This window comes from Seriola lalandi, unplaced genomic scaffold (genome assembly GCF_002814215.2).
Source record: "Seriola lalandi dorsalis isolate HSWRI2012SDOR001 ecotype SW California unplaced genomic scaffold, Sedor1 jcf7180002054244, whole genome shotgun sequence".
Classification (NCBI taxonomy): domain Eukaryota; kingdom Metazoa; phylum Chordata; class Actinopteri; order Carangiformes; family Carangidae; genus Seriola; species Seriola lalandi.
Genome location: NW_019524797.1, coordinates 552,815 through 577,239, shown reverse-complemented (window position 1 = coordinate 577,239; position 24,425 = coordinate 552,815). Strand labels below are relative to the sequence as shown.

The window sequence follows — 24,425 nt, the reverse complement described above, 5'->3', positions numbered from 1 at the left end:
GATGGGCGAACATATTGTTAGTTTTGGTCTTTTCGTGGCATTTTGTTAACGAGTGAAAATATAGAAACTGACACAGATGAAATAGGCTCATTTTCCTCCAGGCTTGTCCGTCCTCTGTCAAGCTGTTTTTTTCAGTAATGATACATGAGACATCATGTGTTCTTCATGCTCAGCATAGTCTTTTTTTATAGCAATACAGAGACAGCAATAAATTAAATTTAAAATTTATATGCTGTCTCTTTATGTTTAATTTTCTCCATCCCCAGCGCCCATGCACACCCACACACAAACACATCGCCTTGTGAAGAGGCAGTCAGGGTGACAGATAGATGATAGTACTCTTGGTTCAATTACATTAGAATGATGGAGTTGGTTATGTGCTGCAAAAAAAAAAAAAAAAGAGCCTCAGACTTACAGCCTGAACGATAGTGGAGCAAGATGGGAGAAGAGTTACGACCACACTGAGCCACAGGCAGAGAAAGCCAAAGAGGAGTTATAGCAACGCACTGTAGAGGAGTCAGAGTTCAGCCTAGACTGAATATATTCACTGCTGTCAAAAACTTTCACTTGTCATTATTTAGTCTGGGGATGCGACCAAAGAAAGACTAGAAATTGTGAAGTAATGCGTATGAAGCAAAGGTGAGTGACACCACTGATGGCAGAGGTGCCCCCTCCACCCCTCCACCCCTCCACCCCCCCACTCAGGGTTGGGGATCAGACCCAACGTCTGGCAGTTGACAGCTGACACTGCACAAACCCTTATTAAAAAATAAAGATGTTTCCCTGCTCAGCCTGGCCCACATGCTCCACACACACACACACACACACACACACACACACACACACACACGCACATACTGTATCTTATCATAAAAGCACGGCACATCCATGCAGACAGTCATGACACATACACATGTACTACACACACATAACATACAACATAAAACCTCCAAATATCATGTATCCATGAGACGCAACTGTGTAAACTCACACACACACACACACACAAACACATACGCGCACATTGATAGACACAAGCACCTCTGGAAGCTGACACCGTTTGGAGCAGTCAGGGAGAAAAGTTACATTAATGATGCTGATCGCCAGGCTTTACCGAGGCAGTTATCTGCGAACACGATCCAGCCGAGCCATTTAGACAGCAAACCCATGACAGAGGGGGCAGACAGAAACCGACACTGATCAAATAGGCTCATTTTCCCCCAGGCTGCTCTGGCCTCGGCCGAGCTTTTCTTCCATAATAATACATCAGACTGAAGATAGATATCGGTGCCTGGCCACACTCTGAAATGAAAGAGTCAGATCTGTAATATTTTTCAGCCTGTCATCCATGTGAACCCTCAGTATGAAGCTGTGTCTACTTGTGTCCCCTCATCAGTGAGGAGTGAGAACTTCAGATGAAGACTTATTTTCTCTTCTCAGATTATTTCAATTGAATAACCTTTTTAAACATTAAAGGGGCAAAATTAAACAGTATTTCATGAGAAAAGTATTGCGTATAGAGAAAAGTCCAAAAAGAAAATGTCATTTTATGTGGCAGGATTTTTAGTTTTTATTGTTCACTAAGCCAGTAATCATCTAACAGCTCCTTAGTTTCACCTTGCAACCCCTTTATAAGGTCCTAGACCTGAAAACCACCTCTTTAAAGGAGAAGATGGGATGACACCAATCTCACATCTGTGCACAGGAGTTATCAGCCAGTTAGATAGTCACAAAAATGCCTGCAAATGGAAAATCAGCACTTTTATACTTCTGTATTTGTACGGATCGAATAAAGGAGATATAATGTGTTAATCAAATAGGTGCTGAGAAGAGCCAGGTTAGTTGTCCCCCCAGTTTTCAGTACAAAGCTTAGCCAGATTTAATTCTGGTGTTGATCTCCTCGTCTCACTCCCGGCAAGAAAGCCATGAAATGTATGTCCCCACATGTCACGCTGTTCCTTTAAATCAGAATTTCATGGAATCTGGGAAAACAGCACTAGGTGCTACTTGAAGACCAATGACCTCTGTGTGACCTCTGCAGGAAACAGGCTTGAAATGCATCTTGTATACAAAAAGTGTAGCTGGTCACTGATCAGTAATCATGCTCACATTTTTTTTTACCTCTTTACCAGCGTAATTCTTATTTCTGACACACATAGCACGGTGGCATGACAAATCTTTGGTTAGGATGACAACTATCCCACCACTTGGCATAACGATATAATATTTCTTCATTTTGTCACTACTTCAAAAGTCTACCTTCAACTGCTTCTTTTATTGAATGACACAGTAATGAGACACAAGTGGCCACAGTCAACAGCATGTCAGCCTCCTTCCAATATGCAGACAAACGCACAGATGTAGACAGCTGAATGTGTGACTTCACTGCCTTCTTAAATTAAACTTTGAGGATGCCAAAAAAACGCGATTAATAACTGAGTAGCACAGAGTCCAATTTGAATGCATTATGTTGTCAACAAACAGCTGGGGGACAGAAGAGGAGAAATTAGCCACTGGACCACATGAGATAACGCCTGTTAAATCTGTGCATGGCGAGGAGGCTACTACTCTCAGGCAAGATTAAGAGTGACTTGTTTTTTATGCACGCGCGCGCACACACACACACACACACACACACACACATACACATACGCAGTCGCGCGCAGGGAGAGGGAGAGAGATAGAGACCCTCCTCTAACTTCTTTGAGTTTGTCTGACTCTTTTCTTTTGTAGGGAGCAACACCTGGTGACGTCACCACCACTGCAAATTACACTCTTGTGAACTCACACACACACAACACAAACAGTAGCCACTTCTGTGTGTGCAGAGCTGCAGTGTGAGCGCGGATGGAGAGGCGGAGAGGGAGGGAGCGCAGAGCGAGAGAGCATCGCCACAGCGCAGCACAGAGCCACAGTCACACAGAGCTGTCTGAGCGCAGTGGAGGGAAGGACGCACTCTCCACAGCGCTTCTGGTCTGCCGGACAGTGGGGTACATCAGACCCCCACACACACACTCACACAGTCAAGGACATATGTGAGCGGGCTGCGTCTCTGCTGAGAAGATTCCGAGGAGTCTACATCCAGGATTCAGGGATTTTGCGCAAGTCATGGCATTTGTTTGGAAACTAAAACACTGCACTCCGCCGGCGACAACTAATTCACAAAGATGAGTCACCGAGAGGATGTTCGACAACGTTCAGTGGTTCCGTGTTTTTTTCTGGCGGGACAAAGTCCGGTAAGCCGCGCGATTCTCACCCACAGAGCGATAAGCGTCTCTCGGTCACCTTCTGAAATGATGTCTTGTGGCGACGTGCGTGGCGCGCCAGAGTGCGTGTGAGTGACTGACCGATAGTCTTTCTGAGAGAGAAAGAGAAAGAGAGGCTGGATATAAACAGCAGCCAGGCTTTCAGGCAGCGACAGCCGGTCACCCAGAGAAGCCATCTCGACTCTCTCTCAGCTCCTCAGACCCATGCAGGATGCCCGGAGAGCGCCGGGGAGTCCTGGTCCAGCTCAGCCCGAGTTCATGACGCTCTGGGCGGCCTCGTCATGCGTCTCTTGCCCGAGCCCAGCGCCCAATCCCTCCGGCTCCTCTTCCTCTTTATCTTCGTGATGGGGGTGGCCCCCTCACCGGCTCTCACAGCCGGCTGCCCCGACAGATGCGTGTGCGACGACCAGCTGGTGGTCCAGTGCGCCGGACAGGAGCTCACCCAGTTCCCCAATGACCTGCCTCTGGCCACCCGGCAGCTCATCATCTCCAACAACCGTATCGGGGACCTGCCGGCGCTGCAGCTCAACTACCTGTCCGATCTGGTCTATCTGGACTGCAGCAACAACTCTCTGACCGAGATCTCCGAGTCCACCTTCGGGAACTTGCGCAAACTCGCTTACCTGGACTTGTCTTTTAACACCCTGCTGCAGATCGAGGACCGGACTTTCGGGCCCCTGGCGTCTCTGGTGATGCTCCGGCTGACGGATAACCCGAGTCTGGGGGAGATCCACTCGGATGCCTTCTCGGAGAACATGGCTCTGCAGGTGCTGGATGTGAGCCGGAACAACCTGACGGCCCTCAACATCAGCAGCCTGATCGCCCTGCCTGCTCTGCGCTCTCTGGGGCTCAGCGGCAACCCCTGGAGGTGCGACTGTGACACGGAGGACCTCTGCCTGTGGGTGCAGATAGAGGGCTTCAAATTCCAAGGTGAGGATGGTTGGGGTCTGAGAGATGTACACAGGAACATTTAGGCTGATCTAAACTGTCAAAAACTGATTGAGTAAATGATTATTTACTGTTTAGATTACCTTAAAAGACTTGTTCTGGCAGTGGCAGCTCATAATAATAATAATGATAATAAAAATATCCTGTCTGAATGTGTCCTGTAAACCCACACTGTGCTCCTGATCAGGTGCAGCAGGTAGATTTCTTGCAGGTGGTCTCTTGTTTGTTTGGCTCTGGAAGTGGGATTTTCCTGGCATGTAAACAAACAGTTTGTGCGCTATAAGACTATGAGCCAAAGACACTCCAAGGTCTTATCATTTGTTATTGTCACATCAGCTCATTTAGATAATTTGATTGTGGGCAGCTTGGTCAGTTTAGTCCCTGATGGTGGGCCACTTATTGCACAATCGCTTTCCTTTTATGTTGTGTATATGTGTGCACAAACACACTTCCATGGCACCCCCACATGTGCACAGATGCAGAGTCAGACGCAGTTTTTTCTCTCTGCGCACACACACACATGCACACACACACGCACACGCACGCACGCACGCACTAAGACTCCAGAGCTAATGGTTTGACCTCAGAGTCAGAGTAATCTGAAGAGTTCGCTCCCCTGCTCCTGTCTGCATCACAATCCCCTCAAACTGCCCTTCATGTCTCAGTAGTGTCTCAAGTTTACCCCAGCAAATCAGCAGACTGGCGTGAAAGTTAGTTGGAAAGCAACAGCCACCTCAGCCGTCCTTTCTGTAAATGGTGGAGGATTGATTTAAACCGACCCACGAAATCTCCAAAACGGGCCTCGTGACCTTCTCAGAGAGGACAAGCCGAGATGATCTTTGCTTGTAAATGTTAATTGAGCTTAGTTCTAAGCAGGTGAACTGGGTTAGGTCTTGTAACAATGTGGTCTTGCTTATTATAGTTGTCTGTGTGTGTATCTGTCAGCTTACATCCAATTGATCTTACACTGTGTCGTCCGTCTGGGTCCTGAGGGCAGAGATAATGCTGAGAGGATGATTGTGTCCTTTTGTACCTGTTTTTTTTTGGCCTGCCCCTTCCTGTCTGCAAACACACACACACACACACACACACACACACACACAAACACAGCATGCACCTGGGTGTGCTGGCGCTCCCACCACCGTATGCTTTGGCCCCTCAGTCCAGATGGTTAATGATGGTGCTCAAAAAAGCTGGACTCATATGCTCCCGTTAAGGACAGTGTGTACGTGTGTACATGTGTGCGTGTGTGTGTGTGTGTGCACGCAAGTGACTCACTCAGTGAGTGTGAGTCAGTGTGTGATCTGGAGGTTAGGAGAGACCCTAAGGGCCAGGTCCTGTGGGGAGCAGGAATGAGATTAAGGGACAAGGAGCTTGAGAGGAAGGCCACTTGAAGACAGATGCTCCCCAAACTTGTTATCCACCTTCACTTTCACATCACACTGAAGTACACACATGCATGAGCGCACACGCGCACACACACACACACACACATTCACACATACTTAATGTGCACACTCTGCTCTGCTTTTTACCTCACCAGTTTCCACACAAATACATTTCTGCAAGAAAAAAAAATATCAGACAAATACTCGGAGAAAAGTGCTTTTGAATCCCAAGTGGCACAACACAAAACACCCACAGCCAAGCCACTGTGCATTCAACATGAACACCGCTGTGCTGGTTTAAATTCCAGCAGGTGACTATGAAATTATAGCTAAATTTGTCATACATATTACACTTTAAGAGTTATGAATGTGACCAGAGGAGTTTGGACTGTACTTCCTTAGGAACACACATTACAGCAACACACACTCACACACTGTGTGTGTGTGTGATAGAGCATGTAGTGTGTTTATTTGGTCATGCATGGCCTCTGATGTGACTGCAGGGCTTTGAGTCCAATGTACAGAGATTCCAGCTGTCATTACCTCTCAGTGTGAGTATGAATCAGGTGTATGCAAGTAAGTGTGTGTGTGTGTGTGTGTGTGTGTGTGTGTGTGTATGTGTGTGTGTGTGTGTGTGTGTGCAACATCTTCAATCATTGGAACCGTTGATATTGCTGCTGATGGTGTGTTTTTTAATTACAATATTGATTATCGTAGAAAACTCTTTTAAATAAAATTCTTTTTCATTTTCTGTTTCAGAGTCAGTGTTTATGTCTGACACAAGCATTTTCTTGTGTTTTTCTCTGTCTTAGTAAGTCACCCACTTTGCTTTTGTGTCCTGCCATGTGTCAGTGACAAAGGTTGACTCTGACAGCCTCTAAAGTCAAAGTGTGGCTTTGGGTAAACAGCGAGGTTGGCAGGTGCATTTAAGCCATGTCTGGCCAGAAGAAAGAGAGACAATAAGTCAAGTACAAAATATTCTGTTTACTTACCAGTCTAGAAGAAACGCCGCACGAAAGTTTAGCATCAAACTTCTGTTACTCACCAAGAGAAGTCTCCAGTTGTGGAAACCAAGGTCAATACTAACTCATTTTGCTTCTATTTCTATCACTTCTTTTCTTTAACTGAAGTTAGCATGCTAACCGGCTAGCTCCGGCCCGTCTCGCTATGTTTTGGTACTGAGTCAGTGTCCAGACTGCCCTGAAGAAGTAGTGCTGCTCTTATATATCCTCTTATATTGTAAATGCAAAAATGGGAGAAGCTCCTGGCAAGACAAATAAGTAAACAGCGGTTAATGCTAATGCTATGTAGCAATAGAAAAACTTAAAAATAGCTCCCGTAACCGCTGTTCATTTGGTCAAAGGTGATCTGGAGTTCTTTTCTCTGTCTCATGTTGCTTTGAAAACTCTCATGTCAAACATGTTAAATGTCAGAAGTCCTTGTAGACAAATGCTGCTGGGTTGTATCAAGCCTTATTTGACCTGGGCTTGTTTATTTGTAATTGTAATGACATTATATTGTAGTAAAAGTAATTTTCTATAAAATGTTTACATTAGTTTGTCCACCGTATATCTATACTTTCTTAATATGCTCCAAAAACTCAAACTTTCCTTTTCCTGAGCACCTAAATATTCTCTATCAATTATCAGAACTTGGGGAATGTACCTTCATTTCCTCTCTTGTTGTAATGGGATTTCAGCTTGTTGAACGACCTGCTGTGCTTGCTGTAGGTCGATTCCGACAAATTGCTCGGCTAAACTCGCAGAATGTAAGTGGCTTGTCCTGGGCTGGCAGAGTTGGTGCTGTTATGGCTCCAGCGTTGGGGCAAAGTATTTCTGGCTGCTCATTGGTGGCCCAGACAGCGCACAAACTTTAGGCAAAGAGCCAAGGCAGAGGGCCACACACAGGGCAAGTGTTAAATATTCATAAAAAGAGAGAGAGGAACAGAGGCCACGGGTTCAAAGAAAGGAAGAATAAAAGAAAGAAGCCAGTTTTTCACAGCAACTGGATTTGATTTGTCTTTCATGAAAGTGAATCGTAGATTACTTGAGAGATGAGACGAGCAGAGAGACCAACTGAAGTAGCGTGACAAAAGGATAGAGGACAGAAAGATGAGCCGAGGCAGAGAGGGCTGAGAAATTAGGCAAACAGATTAAGATGGACTTTGGATACAGAGAGGGGGAATAAAAAACAGTCAGACTATAGAAGAGTTACCAATCGTCTGTGCCCCAGATCTGTCACTCAAATCCATTAAAACATTCATTATGACAAGGAGGCATCGATTCAATTTAATACAGGTAGATGATATATTATTTATCAGCTGGAACGATTCCTCAGACCCATCTGGTGCGGAGAAGCATATCGAATTCAACCAGCCTACTTGTTTAGTAGCGTCGCCTGTATGTATTTTTATGTCCCCTTCGCGGTGTGAGCTTGAAACCAAGATTGATGTGATGCTTGTGTGGGTGTGTTTGTGATGTGATCACCTGAGGCGCAGAGGGGAGGCAGCTCAGGTGTGCGAGTCCATGTGCACGGCTGTGTGCGCGCGTCTGCGACCAAACAAAATACAAGACGAGAGAGTAAAATTGGAAAAGAGAGCGGAGAGTGTGAAGATGACGGAGCAAAACGGAGTGAAATGGAAGGATGTGGAAGAAGGAGGAAATGGACTGATAAAGGCTGAAGGGGAGACATGAAGGGAGAATAAATGCTAATATGCCAGAGTGGGAATAAAAAAAGTGGGAGGTGATAAAGAGAGCATGACTGATAAGACGGAGCGATAGATGGAAAAGGAGAGAGAGAGAGCTGTTGCTATCTGACCTTCACTCTCTCTCCACTCATCCGCTGCTAGAGGAAGAAACGATCATACGGAGAAATGATGGAAAGGAGGATGGTGGTAATCTGACTAATGCCGTATTTGAGAGGGAAAGGAGTGTGAAGGCGTGTGTTATTCAGCCCTAGTGGATGTGATGGAGAAAAGGTCAGCTATTCTTAGTCTTCGCCGACCCCCAGTATGATGCGTTTAGCTGGATAAACGGTGAGCTATTTGAGCTTCACTGTGAAGGAGGGTCCTAAAAGTCTCACATCATTTATCATAAACGCCCCATAAGAACAGTTTTGGACATTTACAGGTTAAAAGATATCTGGGGATCCTTAAAATTAGGTTGAAAAGAGAAACTTCTATGTCTCTGTCAAACTGAGTTTATTGGATTAAAACTTTTCTTTGTCACGTACCAAGTTCACAATTTGAGACAGAATGCAAATCTTATTGAAATTTATCACTAATTGATTTTTTAAAAAAAATTCTTAAAATGAGACAGACGATATATAAGAAAATCTGTAGAATACAAATGAAAAGATTAGAGAGGCAAAGCAGAAATCTGAGATGTTCAAGTAAGGACAATCCAAGTCTCATATCCATCTGGAAATAATTTATGAAATAACAAATGATATTTTATTCACACATCACATTTGGAATTCCTAGGTACCTAAAAAAGCTTTGTACCCAAACTTTTAACAGTTTCTACTCACAGACGTCTTTTGATCTGCAAAAACACCAAATCAATGCTTACCGGGCTCTGCTGACAACAAGAACAAGGACATCAAAGCCCCTTTGATCATATGGACATATGGATTCATAAATAATAACTCAGATCCTGTTTCCATTACCCTGCTTCTTCCACGGGGAGGTCGGAAGTCAAAGTCAGCTGCAGAGCGCCTGCACAGGAGCTGGTAGAGACTGAAAACCTTGTGCAGGGAAAGTCAGAGGGGCTGCTGGTTAAAGAGGTGTCACGTGAGGTTGTTTAGTCGTCTGGCTGCATGTAAAACACAGTGTGTAGTCAGACATTAAACAGGAGGCTTTGGTTAATTCTCTGTAATTTGGGGAGGGTTGAAGGGATTCCTGTGTCTATAGCCTCCACCTCCCCCTCTATATGAGACCTCAACCATACTGATTACCACATGCGTTGGCATAATTAATCTGCTTATAAATAGCTTTGCTCCCAGTTCACGGGACATGCTCTTTGCCCCGCAGGTTCATACCGTATGTGTGTAATGTGAACATACTGTACGCATGCATGCATGTGTGTGAAATGCATAAATTATACCTGCTTTTTGCTACCCTACAAAACCGCAGGCGTCTAATCTTATGTTTGCGTTCACGGTGCAAACACACCGGTGTTGTTGTCATTCTGCTGCTCATTGCTCTTTTATGCGTCGTGCAGCAGAGGGGGGGGGGAGTTGCAGGAAAACAGAGCAAAGTTCATAAAACAGTCTGCAATGTTTTTCAGTGGCGTCTCTCCCCTACGCTAGCCCCTCACCCAGGGAGGTGACGAGCCTGGCGCTCTGTCAGTGTGTCAGTGCCGAGCTTGGAAACCATCCAACTGATTATTTGACACGGAGACTGCATCACCCAGTCGCAGTGGCAGCCACTCACTCACGCACACACAGGGTTCTGCACAGGGTGAAATCTCACAGATGTATACACAAACATAAACAGTAACATTTGTGCTATCTGGGTTGCTCACTTATGCATTCTCTTTTGAACCACCCTGTAGTTTCATTCGCATTTCCCGGGAGACTCTGCCTTTGTGCGTAAGTTGTGAGTGTCTCGTGCACTGTGTGGTTGTAGCTTCAGTGTGTGCCTTTGTATTTGCCTATTTCTGTAAATAATTTAAGTGTTACATGTGTGTATTCCTCTCATTGCAGCTGTTTATTTTCTTCAGTACTATTTATTTCCATACAGCATCTGGCCTGCGGTGTGTTATAGGGCTGCAGGGCTTCATACTTCACGACACAGCCTGCATAGTGTCACACTGTCACCACTGACCACAACCCTGGTAAATATTACAACACAATGACATCATGCCCTGCGCTGCAACAAGACGGGTCTTAGCACAGTGAAGGCAGACAGGGGACCACCGTGCTCTCCTTCCCGTCCAGCTGGTTGAAGAGAAAGTGAGAACTTCACAATAGTGACATCGTGTCCAACTACCATATACCGGGGTCTAAGTGCAGGGCAAGAGGAGATGTTTGTTGCCAAAGATTAATGTTTGCTGGTTTCGGAGCAGTGTAACTCATAAAGAGGGCAGAGTGGGGGGCCACGCTGCATCTATCTTATGCTGCAGGATTTCCCAGCGAGTGCTTATTTAAGGTGAAGAATTATGGAAACTGCAGTGCAGCAAGCATGCAAAAAAGTGTGAATTCTTCAGGGCTGCAGATACTCTGCAGGAACAAAGAGGACACACACGTCTTCCCCCTGCTTCACTTTCTCTCTCTGAGGTTCAAATGCGCACACACACACACACACACACACACACACACACACACACACACACACTCTCTCTCTCTCTAAGTGTTTAGTTCCTGGGGTACTTGTCTCCTTCTACAGAATAATATTATGAGTGCTGCACATCCATGAGTTTTTAAATTCTATGTACCAAAGCTAAAGCTCATGTTGACCAGTACTCACTTAAACAATCTTATGGATAGATTTTCAAAATCACATAAAAAAAAAAAATCAAATATCTTGTTTGAATTAGTGCCTCATAAGCAGCCACAGAAATGCACAATCTGCTGAGGAGGTTTTTCCCGCTCTGTTATAGCTCAAACACAGAGTCATAACTGGAGATGATAAAAAAACACCAGTACCTTTAATTTAGATGCTGTAATTAAAGAGATTTGAATCCCTAAATTATTGGGCCTTTAATATTGGCATACCAGAGTATTATCCCTCACTAAAAATGCCCGGGAATACATTAATAAAGACGAGATTCGGTGAAAGAAATTGTGCTGGTGAAAAACAGGGACAAACACTGAAAATGTCAAGGGCATTCTGCCAGAATGATGTCTGAGTGGTTTTCCAGCCTGAGTGATGGGAAGAGTGAGAAAACACTGAGTGACAAAGAAGCAGACGGTGGAGAGAGACTGAACGGAGCCTGAATCATCCTGGCTGCCACCTTGTCCTGTGTTCTTCAATAATGCTCAAATTATTTTCTCTCACCTCTGATTACAGGAGAAAGTCATGAATTCTCCGCAAACGATCGATGGCAAATGGAAAACAATATTTACAGTGTGAAATTCAGAAGCTTTTTCTTTCTCGTTTGGTAGACAAAGAAACATTATACCTTATTTATAGTCCTCATATATAATCTGACAATATTTAGCTCTGATCTGACATTTGCACACACGATTTAAATACAGTATGTTTGATAAAAACAACTCTGCATTAAAGCCAGACTATGTAACTACTGGAAGAAGAGATTACGCAGTCTTCCACATACAAATAATCAGTTAAATTCCTCAGAAGTTAAGCGCATTTATTCAATCCAATACGCTTAATTTAATCGCCGCAGTCCTGGTCGGTCTGGTATGACCAGCAGCTTATGGCGGCTAATTGTTTCGTTCATATAAACAAACTTAAGGTAAATATTACAGTATAACACACACTTTTTAGTCAGTTCACTGATTCCACAGTTACAGTTACAATAGTTTGGCAATTTAGCTTGTTTTAACATCAGCTCATGATTGTAGCTGCAGCAGCCACTGTTTTGCAGAAGAAGATATAGTCTATATCACATTTAGCACTTGAAGCAGCAGCACTTTGTCAAGTGGGACTCCTCCAAAATGTCACTAACATACTGACAAAGTGAGAGCTGATGGTTGAGAAAAGGATCAGGATTAATATAGTTCATACTGATCCTTAATACAGATCTGTAAGAAAGTTTCTGACATCTCTAACTCCAAAATTGATCTTTTACTCAGAGACGTTTTCTCCACATCAACAGCCTTTGGGTGACAGACAAGGTTTTTCATTTTGACCTGGGCTTGAAGCAGCTTTGTAACTGCAACTTCACCTGCCAATCTCTGGTTGAATGTTGTTTTAGAGATGTGTCTTGGCGTTCATCGTGCTTTTCTTTGACAGGACACCGGGCAGCAGTAATACGCATCCGGGACCTGTGTAAAAAAAAGTCTGAACTGTGGCAAAGTGCAGGAAACAGTGATGGAGGAAGGACAGATGAGATCCAAATACCCTGACGGACCCGTTTGCTGTTGTATGTGTTTGTACAGTCGCTGATTGCACCTCACTGTTCCAGCATCCAGCCATGAATCTTGTACTGTAAGAAGTGATAGACAGCAACCTCACCACACACACACACACACGCACACACACACACACACACACACACACACACACACACACACACAAGAAACTCAGACTGGAAGCAAGCTTAATGAGACAGAAAGGATCAGCTAGCCAGGCAAGGCCGTCACAGATGGTGACAGAGAGTGACAGAGGGAAGGCCATTCAACTGATCGGCCTTACAAGGAGGGAAAGAAAGACCAAAAAAATAACGAGAGAGATAGCGTAAGGAAGTTCATATTATTCAAGTTTTGTTTTTGTTTTTTGTTTTTTTTCCAACATATAAAGACGGCTAAAGCAACATAAGACAACAATGTACAGTAAATTATCAAAAAGCACATAACAGAACAGTCAGAACTGGCAACACGTTCTCACAGTAAAAATATCACAACTATTTACTTCCATTTCTTTTCTTGATAAATAAGAAAATGAGTCCAAATCTCACAGAGATCTCCATCGTTCAGTTCAACTCTTCGGCAAAATAAGGCTTTGTCTTACTCTTCCAAAGGTGGAGAATAATAATCCTTGAAGGGGCCATAGAGTCTGATAATACCTGCTGGTAAAAGAGACCCGTCTCTGGTTTCTGCAGCCACTCTCCAATACTTTTGGATAACCGGTTTCCTAAAAGGAGAAACAAAAGAGCGTTTCTACATTAAATGGAGGACGGCACCTGCTTCATTGTTACATTTCCAAAAGTAATTATCACCCATTAGTCCCAAATTTGAATCTGCATTGCTTTATGATACCTGTGCATAATTTTAAAATTTCTCGTTGTTAGCACCTCATTTATCCTCTCCTGTGTTTGAATTAAGACATTTGACATAATTTCACAGATAGAGACAGAATAGAATAATATTTTGTTCCCTTTTTCACTTGAGGAAATGTGCTGGAACAGTGAAAGTGAGAGGAGACAAGAGGAGAGGGAATATGAAATGACAGTTTGGGGAAGCCTCTGCTGAGGGACTGTTAAAACTGGGGTAGGACAAAGTGTCTGCTGAGTGTGTTTACTCGCTCACCTCATCTGTTGCTATTGAATAACTGCAGCAATCGCAGCACATCACTAATCACTATAATGACTTACATAATGTCGCCTTCTCACTTAATAACCTAATGTCCCCAGGCCTCACCTGCGTTCTCTACCTGGACAGGGAAAGCTGTCAGCTGAACACAGACAAACAGATGCATACACACTAAAACAACCATCTGTTCCAGTCGCAGTCAATCTGCAGACGCTGGGTGTGATACTGACCTGTTCTAACTTCTCAGGACATTCATACACACACCACCATCGTGTCTCAATCCATTGCTCTGACAGGCCCAACGTAACCTGACAAAAGCATCAGCACAAATTGTCTCCTCAAGTCTGAGACAACACCCTCTGGTGAGGTGATCGATAAGTCCGTATCGATCGTGAACTTTATCAGACCCCCTGTTGTTGTGAACTCTTTCCTCTGCAGGGATGTAAAACCTTTTCAGAAGACCAAGCAGGCTGAATGAGTATTTTTAACCTTTGCAGACATACAGTGGAAGTAATCTGTTCAGCAGACTAATCTGTCCTGTGTTTATCTCGGGCCTAAATCAGATATTAGAAGAATAATGCACTTAAGGACTTGTGAAAAGGGATTAGGTTCATTTGTGTGATGTGTACTGTATGTACAGATACCAAACTGAGCTCTGAGGCCAACACTTTGGTTTCATAACCCACCGTCTCACAACAGGCCTCCTCTCGCTCTTCTCTTAAACCAATGCTGCTGCTGCTGCTCTTGTGAAGCCCTGGCAAGCGGTCTCAAAAATATAGATCATATCCAACTATTCTCACCATCCTTCCCCCATCCCTCATTTCCATGTTCAGACCTTTGGCTTTATTGGTAGATGAGTGCAGTTTAATTAACATTGTTAACAGCATTAATCCATCAGAGGGCAGGACTGCAGCCAGATGCACTTCTCTCCTTTGCTTCCTCTCTCATCGTCTGAGGTCAGGCTCACTTCATCTGTACTTTCCTTTGTGTGTGTGCATGCGGATATTTTCGAAATGCTCTCTGCGCCTGTGCATTTGTTTCCCCACTCCGTCTGTTTTTCATGCTCCTTTACTTCCTTCTTGAAAAGTGCCATCCCAATCCGCCTGTCTATCTCTCTTTCGGCCTTCTCATCTCTCACATTGTTCCCAGCTTGGAAAAAAAAGGAACTCCTTTCTCTTTTGGATCGCAAAATTGAGCATGCGAGGAAAGTGGGAGAAGAAGAGCATGGGAATTAGCGGCGTTGGTAACGAGAGATGAAGTCAGATGAGCTGATAGAAAAACAGCACATACTGTATCCTGCTCTCCTCTTGTCTCTGATCACACCATTAGATACATACAGAGCACACCACCCCCCCAGCCCCACCCCACCCTCTTCTCTCTTGAACGCTGCATTCATCTTAATTAAAATACGTGAGGGTACTGTATATGCTAATGCTGCAAAGTCACTGTAGCAGAATGAAAACATGCAGCAGGGCATGTCGAGCAGCACCCAACTGTTTATGAGCAAAGCACTGAAGCTGCTACTCCAACTTTGGCCTTTGACCTCTCTGTTGCAAAGGATCAGACGCCATAAATAAGCTCTTCACTGTATTCAAAGCTCTGGTTTTCGCTGGTATGTCAGCCTCTCCGTGTGGTCGACAGTCGTCCCGGCTGATTATCATCATCCTCATTATGAACAGCAGATGTTTTGTCATGGAAAACACTCATCTCCTTATCTCTGCGCTGCTGCACACTGATTTGTTATTGTGTGATGGTGATGTGCACGAGGGGGTGGGACAGTTGATGTGTCAGAGGCCTGCAGTCAAATGTAGTCGTCCTTTGGTGCATGTGTGTGAGCGCGCATGTGTGTGCGCAGCATAATAATGTTGCTATGTCCTAGACACCAAAGACCTACTTTACTCAGAGGAAATCTATAGTTTCTCTTGGGATCATTTATCACAAAGGTTATCACTGCATTCTTAACGACTTGTGTTTTTTTTGTGTGTGTGTGTGTGTGGGTCCTGGCTTTTGTTCGTTGTACACCTTTTTCTCTAGAGTAATTACGTTTTTTTTCTCTTCCATCTGATGCCCTTCATCTTCAACCATATATACTGGGCATCCTCTGCCACTGCTCTCTTTTATACTACATCTTTCCTCACTAATCTCCTGTCTCTCTCACTTATCTCCCCTCTCTTCTCTCCTTCACCTCCAGACGAAGGCCAGACAGTTTGCCACAGTCCCCTAGAGCTGGCAGGCCAGCGGTTGGCGGAAGTCGGCATGCAGCTGCGGGCAGACTGCCACCAAGGCCTGGGCTACTGGGACTACCTCTTCTTCATCGCCATCGGCTTCGTCATCTTCTCGGCCGGCACGGTGTCAGCCTGGGTGATGGGCGTGCTCATGGTGCTCTATGAGCGCTACAGCAAGCGGAAGAGCGAGGAGCTGGACAGCGATGACGAGGACGATAGAGGAGGGATGGGCGGAGGAGGGGGAGGAGGAGGAGGAGGGAACCAAGGGAACGGGGATCTGAGCAAGCCTGGCATGCAGGTGTGACAGACCGATGAGGAAGAACATGAGAACAGGAAAGACAGAGAGGAGGAAACAGAAGTGATGAGAGGACTCTGAGACCAAAGGCTCTGCAACGAACCAAGATCTGACTGTCTCTCTTTGAGTTAGATATCGCAATATGCTCTTTAACATATTGGACAGAAAGTGTGTGTGTGTGTGTGTGTGTGTGTGTGTGTGTGTGAGAGAGAGAGAGAGAGAGAAAGAGAAAGAGAGACAGACAGAGACAGCAATAAGGATGACTATGCCTTCACTTCAGGAGTACAGAATGACCTCTGAGATTACTGAGAGCAATAACCCCCATACACACAGCTACCCACACACATGCACGCACACACATGCACAGACACACACACACACACACACACACACACTCACTGCCTGTCTCAGCACAGATACTCTATGGAGCTGGATTCTCTGACTGGGCGGATGTACCTGTATACTATGTGAAGTGCTCTTGAGTAACACCCTGAAAATGATAATTATAACAATGTGAGCAACACATTCAAACACACACAAACACACACACACACACACACACAAACACACACACACACTGACTACATCCATGCCAAATACATTAGAAGATACTGGGAGTCACAAAGAGAGTGATGCCTTAGCTCTGCTACAATAAAAAAAAAGGGAAATCTAGTAAGTATCAGTATTAAAATGTGTTTTTCCTGAATGCCTTAAGGCAACTCACTTGAAATAGTGAACAGTCACTGTTGTCTCTTATAGACAGAATCTGTCCAGAAAAAGCAAAAGTACATTTTGGGTCATAACAGATAAGACAATGACAAAATAATGTGAATGTAAAACTAAGAATGGACTGCAATAACAAATATAACCTTACAGTTTGGGGACTTGGAGCTGCTTGTGGGATTAACATGTTACTTTTGAAGTTTAAAGGCACCCTGTGGAGTTTTTGAATACTAGTGGTGCTATGGAGCAATGATTTGGTGAGTAGGTCTCCTTTATGTTTGTATCTTGTGCCCTACTGGTATGAGACAGTGACGGTTTTCTGCTTTGATACTGACGGACAGTCAGAGGAGAATCATTGTAGCATCTAACAGACATGATTGTTAGTTTCAACATACTTTCAAAACTCAGCTTTGTTAAAAGGCTACAAGGAAACAAACAAATGCATTTATGTGATAAGTTCTGAATGTAAACATAATTGTCTTTGTTAACAAGCAAACTCCACAGGGCACCTTTTAAAGAGCAACTTGACACCCCTCTGAAAATCTTGTTTTTGCCGACTTCCAGTTGGTTTTACCCTCCTGTGATATAGAAGGAGCGTAACACCCTGAGTGTGTCACTACTCTGTGACATCGCTGTTGGGTGTTGTTACAGGTGCAACACCCGGTGACCCCCATCAGTAGTCCATTTTTAATTCAATTCAATTTTGCATCCAAATGTAGCACAAATTTTAACTGAATAGAAAATCAGCAAAAGAAAATACAAATGAAAGCCGCATCTCCATTTACTGCGTGTGATGTGAATATGAGGAGTTGTGGTCACGTGCTTCATGTATGTCATGATTTATACGCTGTTTCCACGGCACAGGGAAACACTGCATCCGCCTTGAAGGATGGGCAGACGAAGTCTACCTATAGCGACACTATGTGACTGTATCATATCTTTTGTGTAGTGTGTGTGTGTGTATGTTTATCTTCATGTTTCTGTGTGTACACGCTTTCCTGCACTATAAGCCGCTCTGCGGTAGTTCCTCACTCCGCTCTACTTGGTCTTCAAAACCTGCTGTAGTTGTAGAAGTGGGGCAGGTTCATGGTGGCTGCACATGAAGACGGCGTCAGGGTGATTGAGTCAGTCATATAGCTAACAATGACTGTACACTATGTGACCGGAAGCCTCGCTCGGCTGACCTCATGTTACAGTCGTGCACATACAGACCGCAGTCTATTTCCCAGCTGTCAGTGTGGAAGTAAGCCTCAGGAGTAGTAGTAGTGTGTATGTTCATGTATGCGTGACTGCGTGTGTGTGTGTGTGTGTGTGTGTGTGTGTGTGTGTGTGTGTGTGTGTGTGTGTGTTTAAGTGGAGCAGAGCGATCACAGAGTATCTCTGTGAGCAGCATGGACGAGTGATTCATGAGCCCAGACTGATCCTCCTCCATCCTGATCCGCTTCCGCTCCGTCCGGCACGGGACGGATGGGCAGTTAGAGATGATAAACGACAAACTCTGGATAGAGGTGGGGTGGAGGAAGAGCGGGGGTCACCATCAGAAGCGGGAATTCATCCTGACTGATGTACTGAGCAGCTTTATTGAAAGACTGATTGATAGTTGGGCTTTTATTAATTTCTGAGCTGAGTGGCTTTAAATGCCTTGGATGAATGGGCATGACTAAATGATAACTCTCTAGAGGGTTTGGCAGACCGTGTGTGTGTGTGTATATGTGTGTGTGTGTGTGTGTGTGTGTGTCAATGAGTATGTCTGTGCTTACATGTGTGCATGTTTATGGTTATTTCCATCTTGGTTTATGATCACCTGTATGACAGTATATCTATAGGTGGATGCAGAAGAGTGATAACAGTTTTTTGTTTTATATTATTATAGGAGGGTAATTTGTAATCAAAATCTGTCACACACACTTCCTCCCTCACTCAAACACAAGAATCTGCTCACTCTTTCCCTCACACACACACTCGCACACGCATGCAGACTCACCCACATGCACAATAAAACTCAAGGGCACAGCTAAAGTCAGAGACGCAGGCCCGAGAACATTAACACTCCTGTTTTGGTCTCTCTTACCATGCTTCACTACACCCTCTTATCCTCCCCTCCAACCTCAATCTGACACTGTTATCAGCTTTCACACAATGCCAGCACACACACACACACACACACACACACACTGCACCTATAAGTTATCTGTTAAATCTTTAGGCTGTCATTATCAGATCATTTGTTCAAAGGGAAGCTTAGAGGCTTTAAAGGACCTGCAGACTGCTGGTGTCAATACTTCTTAGGTTACATCATATTCATAAAAAGACATTTGACCTACGTGAGCGTGACCTCACAGCTACATACCTGAACATACCCCTAAACATAACGCTTCCTGTTTGGAAGGAGCACAGCTACTTTGCTCGGCTGAATGTCAGTCCGTTTAGCGGACAGAAAATGTCAGTCCTCAACCAACAGTAGGTCAGAGGACAGCGGAGTCAGTCAGTGTGCCAAAAGGATGTGAGCAGTGTGTATCTAAATATACGTGTATGTGTGTGTGTGTGTTCGGTGTGTGTGTGTGTGTGTGTGTGTGTGGGGTGCCATCCTGGTGTTAACTCGTCACAGGACAGAACATAGGACGGAGTAAAAATATCATTGATCTAAGACGAAGAGGGCTTGAGTTTTGTGTGTGTGTGTGTGTTTGTGCACACATGTAGGAGGTGTCAAAGGGTGTGATATGCTGTGAGGGGGGGTAGACGTTTTTGAGAAATATTTACATTAGTGACTTGCCGGAAGATGTGATGTGAATGTTGATGTAGAGGAGTCACTGCAGCTATTGTACGCTGGAGGAAAGCGTAACATTTTGTGGCAGAGGAGCTCAAAAAAATTGTGTTGTTGCTCAGAAAATCATTGCCGAGGGCGGTGTTCTGGATGTAGCTGGCGTAAGCAAGTCATGATGAATATGGGAGGGGCTGCTTTCTAACTTCTCCCCTCCTCTTGTCATGTCCTGACACTTGTTTGTGTGTGTGTGTGACTGTGAGTGTGTGTGCGTGTGTGCGTGTGTGTGTGTGTGTGTGTGTGGTCCATCCATACATTATTACGCAGAGGAGAAAACATCATTAGCCTGCTGATCAGAGATCAGGGTGCTGTGTTGGCTCGCTGTTAGAGCTGCAGATTGCAGATGTCCTCAAAGGCAACAGAACTGCAGAGACTGAACAGTCCTCATTTTATGTGTGCGTGTGTGTGTGCGTGTGTGTCTGTGTGTGTGTGTGTGTCTGTGTGTGCGTTCTGATAGTGATACAGATTCCAAAATACCTGCTGATATACACGATACTATGTTTTTTGTTTGTCGTTTCTTTTAGAGCTGTCTTTAGTTTTGTACATCATAAATCATAAGAAATAAAGAATTTAAGGATGACAAATGGATGAAAAGTAGTTTTCTAAGACTTTACTTGTTAATACTGAAAAAAACTGACTTGAATTCTTGTGCTGTAATAGAACAGGAATTCTTACATGAATAAAAACTACTCAATTAAATATTGTAAGAATTTTCATACCACTAACACATCTGCAAATCTTTTAATTGTCTTTTCTTTTTTTTTTACTCATACATCGGTGGTGATAGTAAGTCATGAGATACATTCATTCTGGGTATTAAACAGCATCTGTAGTTCGATTCATTCATCATCTTAAAGTTCTAATCCTTGAGACTTTCATGAAAACAAGCCCCATTTACGACACTATTAAAGGCTTTCATTTAGTCAGCAATAGCCATTTATATTCTGTAATCACCTGTCAATATAGAAGCTTTTATTGTTAGTGGCAGAGTCTGCCATTTACTTGCTGCGTCCAGCTTGCCTTCACACAAAGGAGGGATACAATGAGACGTGTGTGTAATACAGCCCCATACAGCAAAACAAGGTGTCAGAGCTGTATTTAAGTTATTGCGAATACAAACATAACGGTTCCTGCTGCTGCTTCACATTAAAAGCATTTAACTTGTGGCTTTTATTGTGAAGGTTGCAATTATTATTGACTTCTTTATAAAAACAACATGAGCTTGTTTGGTTGTGCTGTAAACATACAGCGTACCAATACACCAGCTGCCCTTCTGTTGCATGTCTGACAGAGTAGCTGTTCAGGGAAGGTCGTACTGATGTCACCATGGTAACCACAGGTGTCACCACATTAACCGGGACTCAAAGCTAAGGATTAAAAGTTTAAGTTTACGTCAAGCGTCCATTTATATCAATACTTGTCTGTCCTTACTGTGAGTGTGTGTGTTTGTGTGTGTGTGCAGGTGCATGTGTGTGTACGTGTGTGTAAGTGTGTGTGTGTGTAAGTGTGTGTGTGCATTTTGCACCTTCTGCAGTAGCCTGGAGATCAGTTCCACAGATACCCTCCACTCTGTGAGGAAGGTAAAAGCAATCTCAGAGATTCTCAAACACTAACACACACACACACACACACACACACACACACACACACACACACACACACACACACACACACATACACACACAAAGCAAAGAGAAAACACTCTCATGGACCGCGGTCATCCCTGAGCCTCGCTGCGTCCACTTGTATAAGTCGATTTCCTGTATTGGACGCGGTCTGTCTTGTTATGTGTATATGACTCACAGATGTGACACGTGGACACACACCACAAAACACGCAATACCTAGAAAGTGGGCACCGGGATACAGGTCAGGTCAGGGGCTTAGAGCGGGAAGCAGAGGCTCATAGATGACTTCAGTGAATGCCCACGTGAATGTATTCTCTCCCCTCTTTAACTGTCCTCGCACCCTGCTCCCACCTGCTTGGCTCACAGTCCACTTTCTCCTCCTTTCCTCCCCCCTCCTCCCTTCAATTTCAGTTGTGCTGCCAACTGCTCAGTCGCTCTGCTCACACCACTGGCAGAGAGCGGACTCTAATCCTTCACGCGGCCCTCGAAACTCTTCCTGCTGGATCTTACAGCTTCTGAGAGCTTCCTGTGAGAGAGACAGGAAGGCTTTCAGACAGACAGATGGACGCATCGACAGAGAAAGTGACTGACTTGGCTTGTAGACCGACAGACAGGAATGGCAAATGTATACAGTACAAAGAACACAAAACCCCAGAAGCACAACAGCAATGCTAGAGAAAAAACATTTTGTGTTCACACAACCACTACTGCGTGTTTGTGAGTAAGTGAGTGAGTGTGTGTGTGTGTGTGTGTGTGTGTGTGTGTGTGTGTTCGGTCTGATCCCGTTATTTCTCTGAGGGCGATCTTAGAGCGTGAGCATGAAGCACAGAGACCATCTAATGCAATAAGTCAATAATACATCCCATCATTGCACACACACACACACACACACACACACACACACACAGAGCACAAAACAGCCTTCCAGGGGTAACGATGAGCCTTCTTTTCGAAGCAGCTCATGTCTCTAGATTCTCCTTTATACGTCCCGATCTACAGCAGGGTAAAGGTCGCGCTCTCGTCTCATTTGTCTTAGGAGGTGAAAATCACACGTGTGGGATATTCAAACAGAAGCAGGAGAGGTGAAAAGTCAAAAACGCAACAACTGTTTATGCATCACTTTCAGCGTGACCCCACTTTGAGACCTTACACACACACACACACACACACACACACACACATAGAGATACACGCTTTCTAGCATAAAAGCTATTCTGTAAATGACATTGTGAGGGAGCAGAGGAGAGTGTGGCTGTCAGCAGGATTCCCTCTGCTTGCTTGCCCTTGAATGGCGTTAAGAGGAGCCTGAGAGGAGAGGAGATGATTGTACCATGAAGGACAACACCGTCATTAAACGACCATGCTAGAGTAGAAAGGATAATTGTCAGACTTAACGGGAATTTCTGGTATCTTTCACTGGTCTTGCTAACTATGCAGTCGCCACCTCCGTGTAAGAGATCCAGAATGTTTGACTCCTGCAAAGAAGACGTTAATCAGGGCAAGCAGTGGACATCCCCCCCCAAAGCTTTTACAAATAAAGTTACTGTAATTTTTTCTCAACGCTGGCCGTCTAACAAAAGAAAAAGTGTTCAGTGTTAACGAGGAGCTTTGAAAGCATGACCTTTCCAGGAAAAAGTAAATACTGAGTGGACTGTAAAATGTGAAACAAGCCAGTCAGTAAGTAACAGTACTGTAAAGGAGAAAACAATCATTGTCAGTCTCGCTGTCCATCCGAGAAAAGTCAATATAGTATGATTCAAACTGGAAGTGAAGGCAGCATTTGTATATTTCTGTATGTATAAGCTAAAAGAAACTCTTCAAATGAGCCAGAACTAGTTGTAGTTCTTGTGGTTTTAATGCAGGAAGTGTGAGGTGTGAAAAGTGACAAACAAGCGCCTTTTCCAACATGCCGTGATTGTAACTAGCAGAGTGAGACGCAGAGGTCAGAGGTCACGAGAAGGATAGAGACAGATGTTTCATAATTATATGAACGTGACACACTTTCTATACAGTAGAAACACACATACACACACACACACACACACACACACACAAACACAACCACCACGCTCAGCAGCAACGCACCTGAGGGTCTCTGACCTATATTACATGGGGTCTATGCATGCACACACACACACACACACACACACACACACACACACACACACACACACACACACAAACACAACAGTCTGTTAATGATCACTGGGCTATAATCTTGGTTGTCTGACTTACCGTAGCTCTCCTGTTTCTAGTCTCTCATCTTTGGCTTTACACACTCCTACACACAAACACACACACATACACACACACTGAACACACTCAGACTATTATTGTATGAATCTACACAGAATTTGCTTCTGTATGACTTAGCGGTTCTGGCTATTTAAAAACTGCAGTAACTTATATTAAGTACCATTTTATCTTTTACTATTATTAAAATGATAGACTGATGTTTAACCAACAACTGTGGTTTCTTTCTTTTTTTATAAGTGTGTTTCCTCTGGGTCTTTTCTGTGTCCTACAGTGATGTGAAAAAGTACACCTACTATGTCAGCACAATGTGTGGATGGAGGGACGGAGGGAAGGAGGGCAGAGAGGTGATTGATTTAGCCTCTGCACCAACGCCCTGGCACTCGAGATGGGATGGATGGAGGGGTGGGAGAGGAAGAGAAAAGAGGTGCATAATGCTGCACCTGCAACCTAACGCAAACCTTGTCACCCCTGAACTACAATTCTTCCCTTTTTCATGTCTTTCTTTATCTTTCAACCTCTCTAATTCCCTTTGTCAAAATTTTCAGCCTCCTCCATGCCTCCAGTATTTCTTCTCTCTCCTGTTTTCTCTCATTTTATTTTCTTCCTCTCTCTCCTCATTTGTCTTATCTTTTGCTCTCCTTTGCTTTACCTCCCTCTTTTATCTCCTCTTGTCTTTTTTGGCAGGAACAGCGGTTTTATTATCCAACTTCACCTCTGCC

The 24,425-nt window shown here is 44.3% G+C and overlaps 1 protein-coding gene across 1 annotated transcript; it reads left to right on the top strand.

Moving 5' to 3' along the window:
• Positions 1–968: 968 nt before the first annotated feature.
• lrrc52 (leucine rich repeat containing 52) lies at positions 969–23,910 on the top strand. Its single transcript, XM_023404466.2, has 2 exons — positions 969–4,196; positions 15,951–23,910. Exons 1-2 carry the CDS (start codon positions 3,548–3,550, stop codon positions 16,286–16,288), a joined length of 987 nt encoding a protein of 328 aa, XP_023260234.2. The 5' UTR covers positions 969–3,547; the 3' UTR covers positions 16,289–23,910.
• The last annotated feature ends 515 nt before the right edge of the window (positions 23,911–24,425 follow it).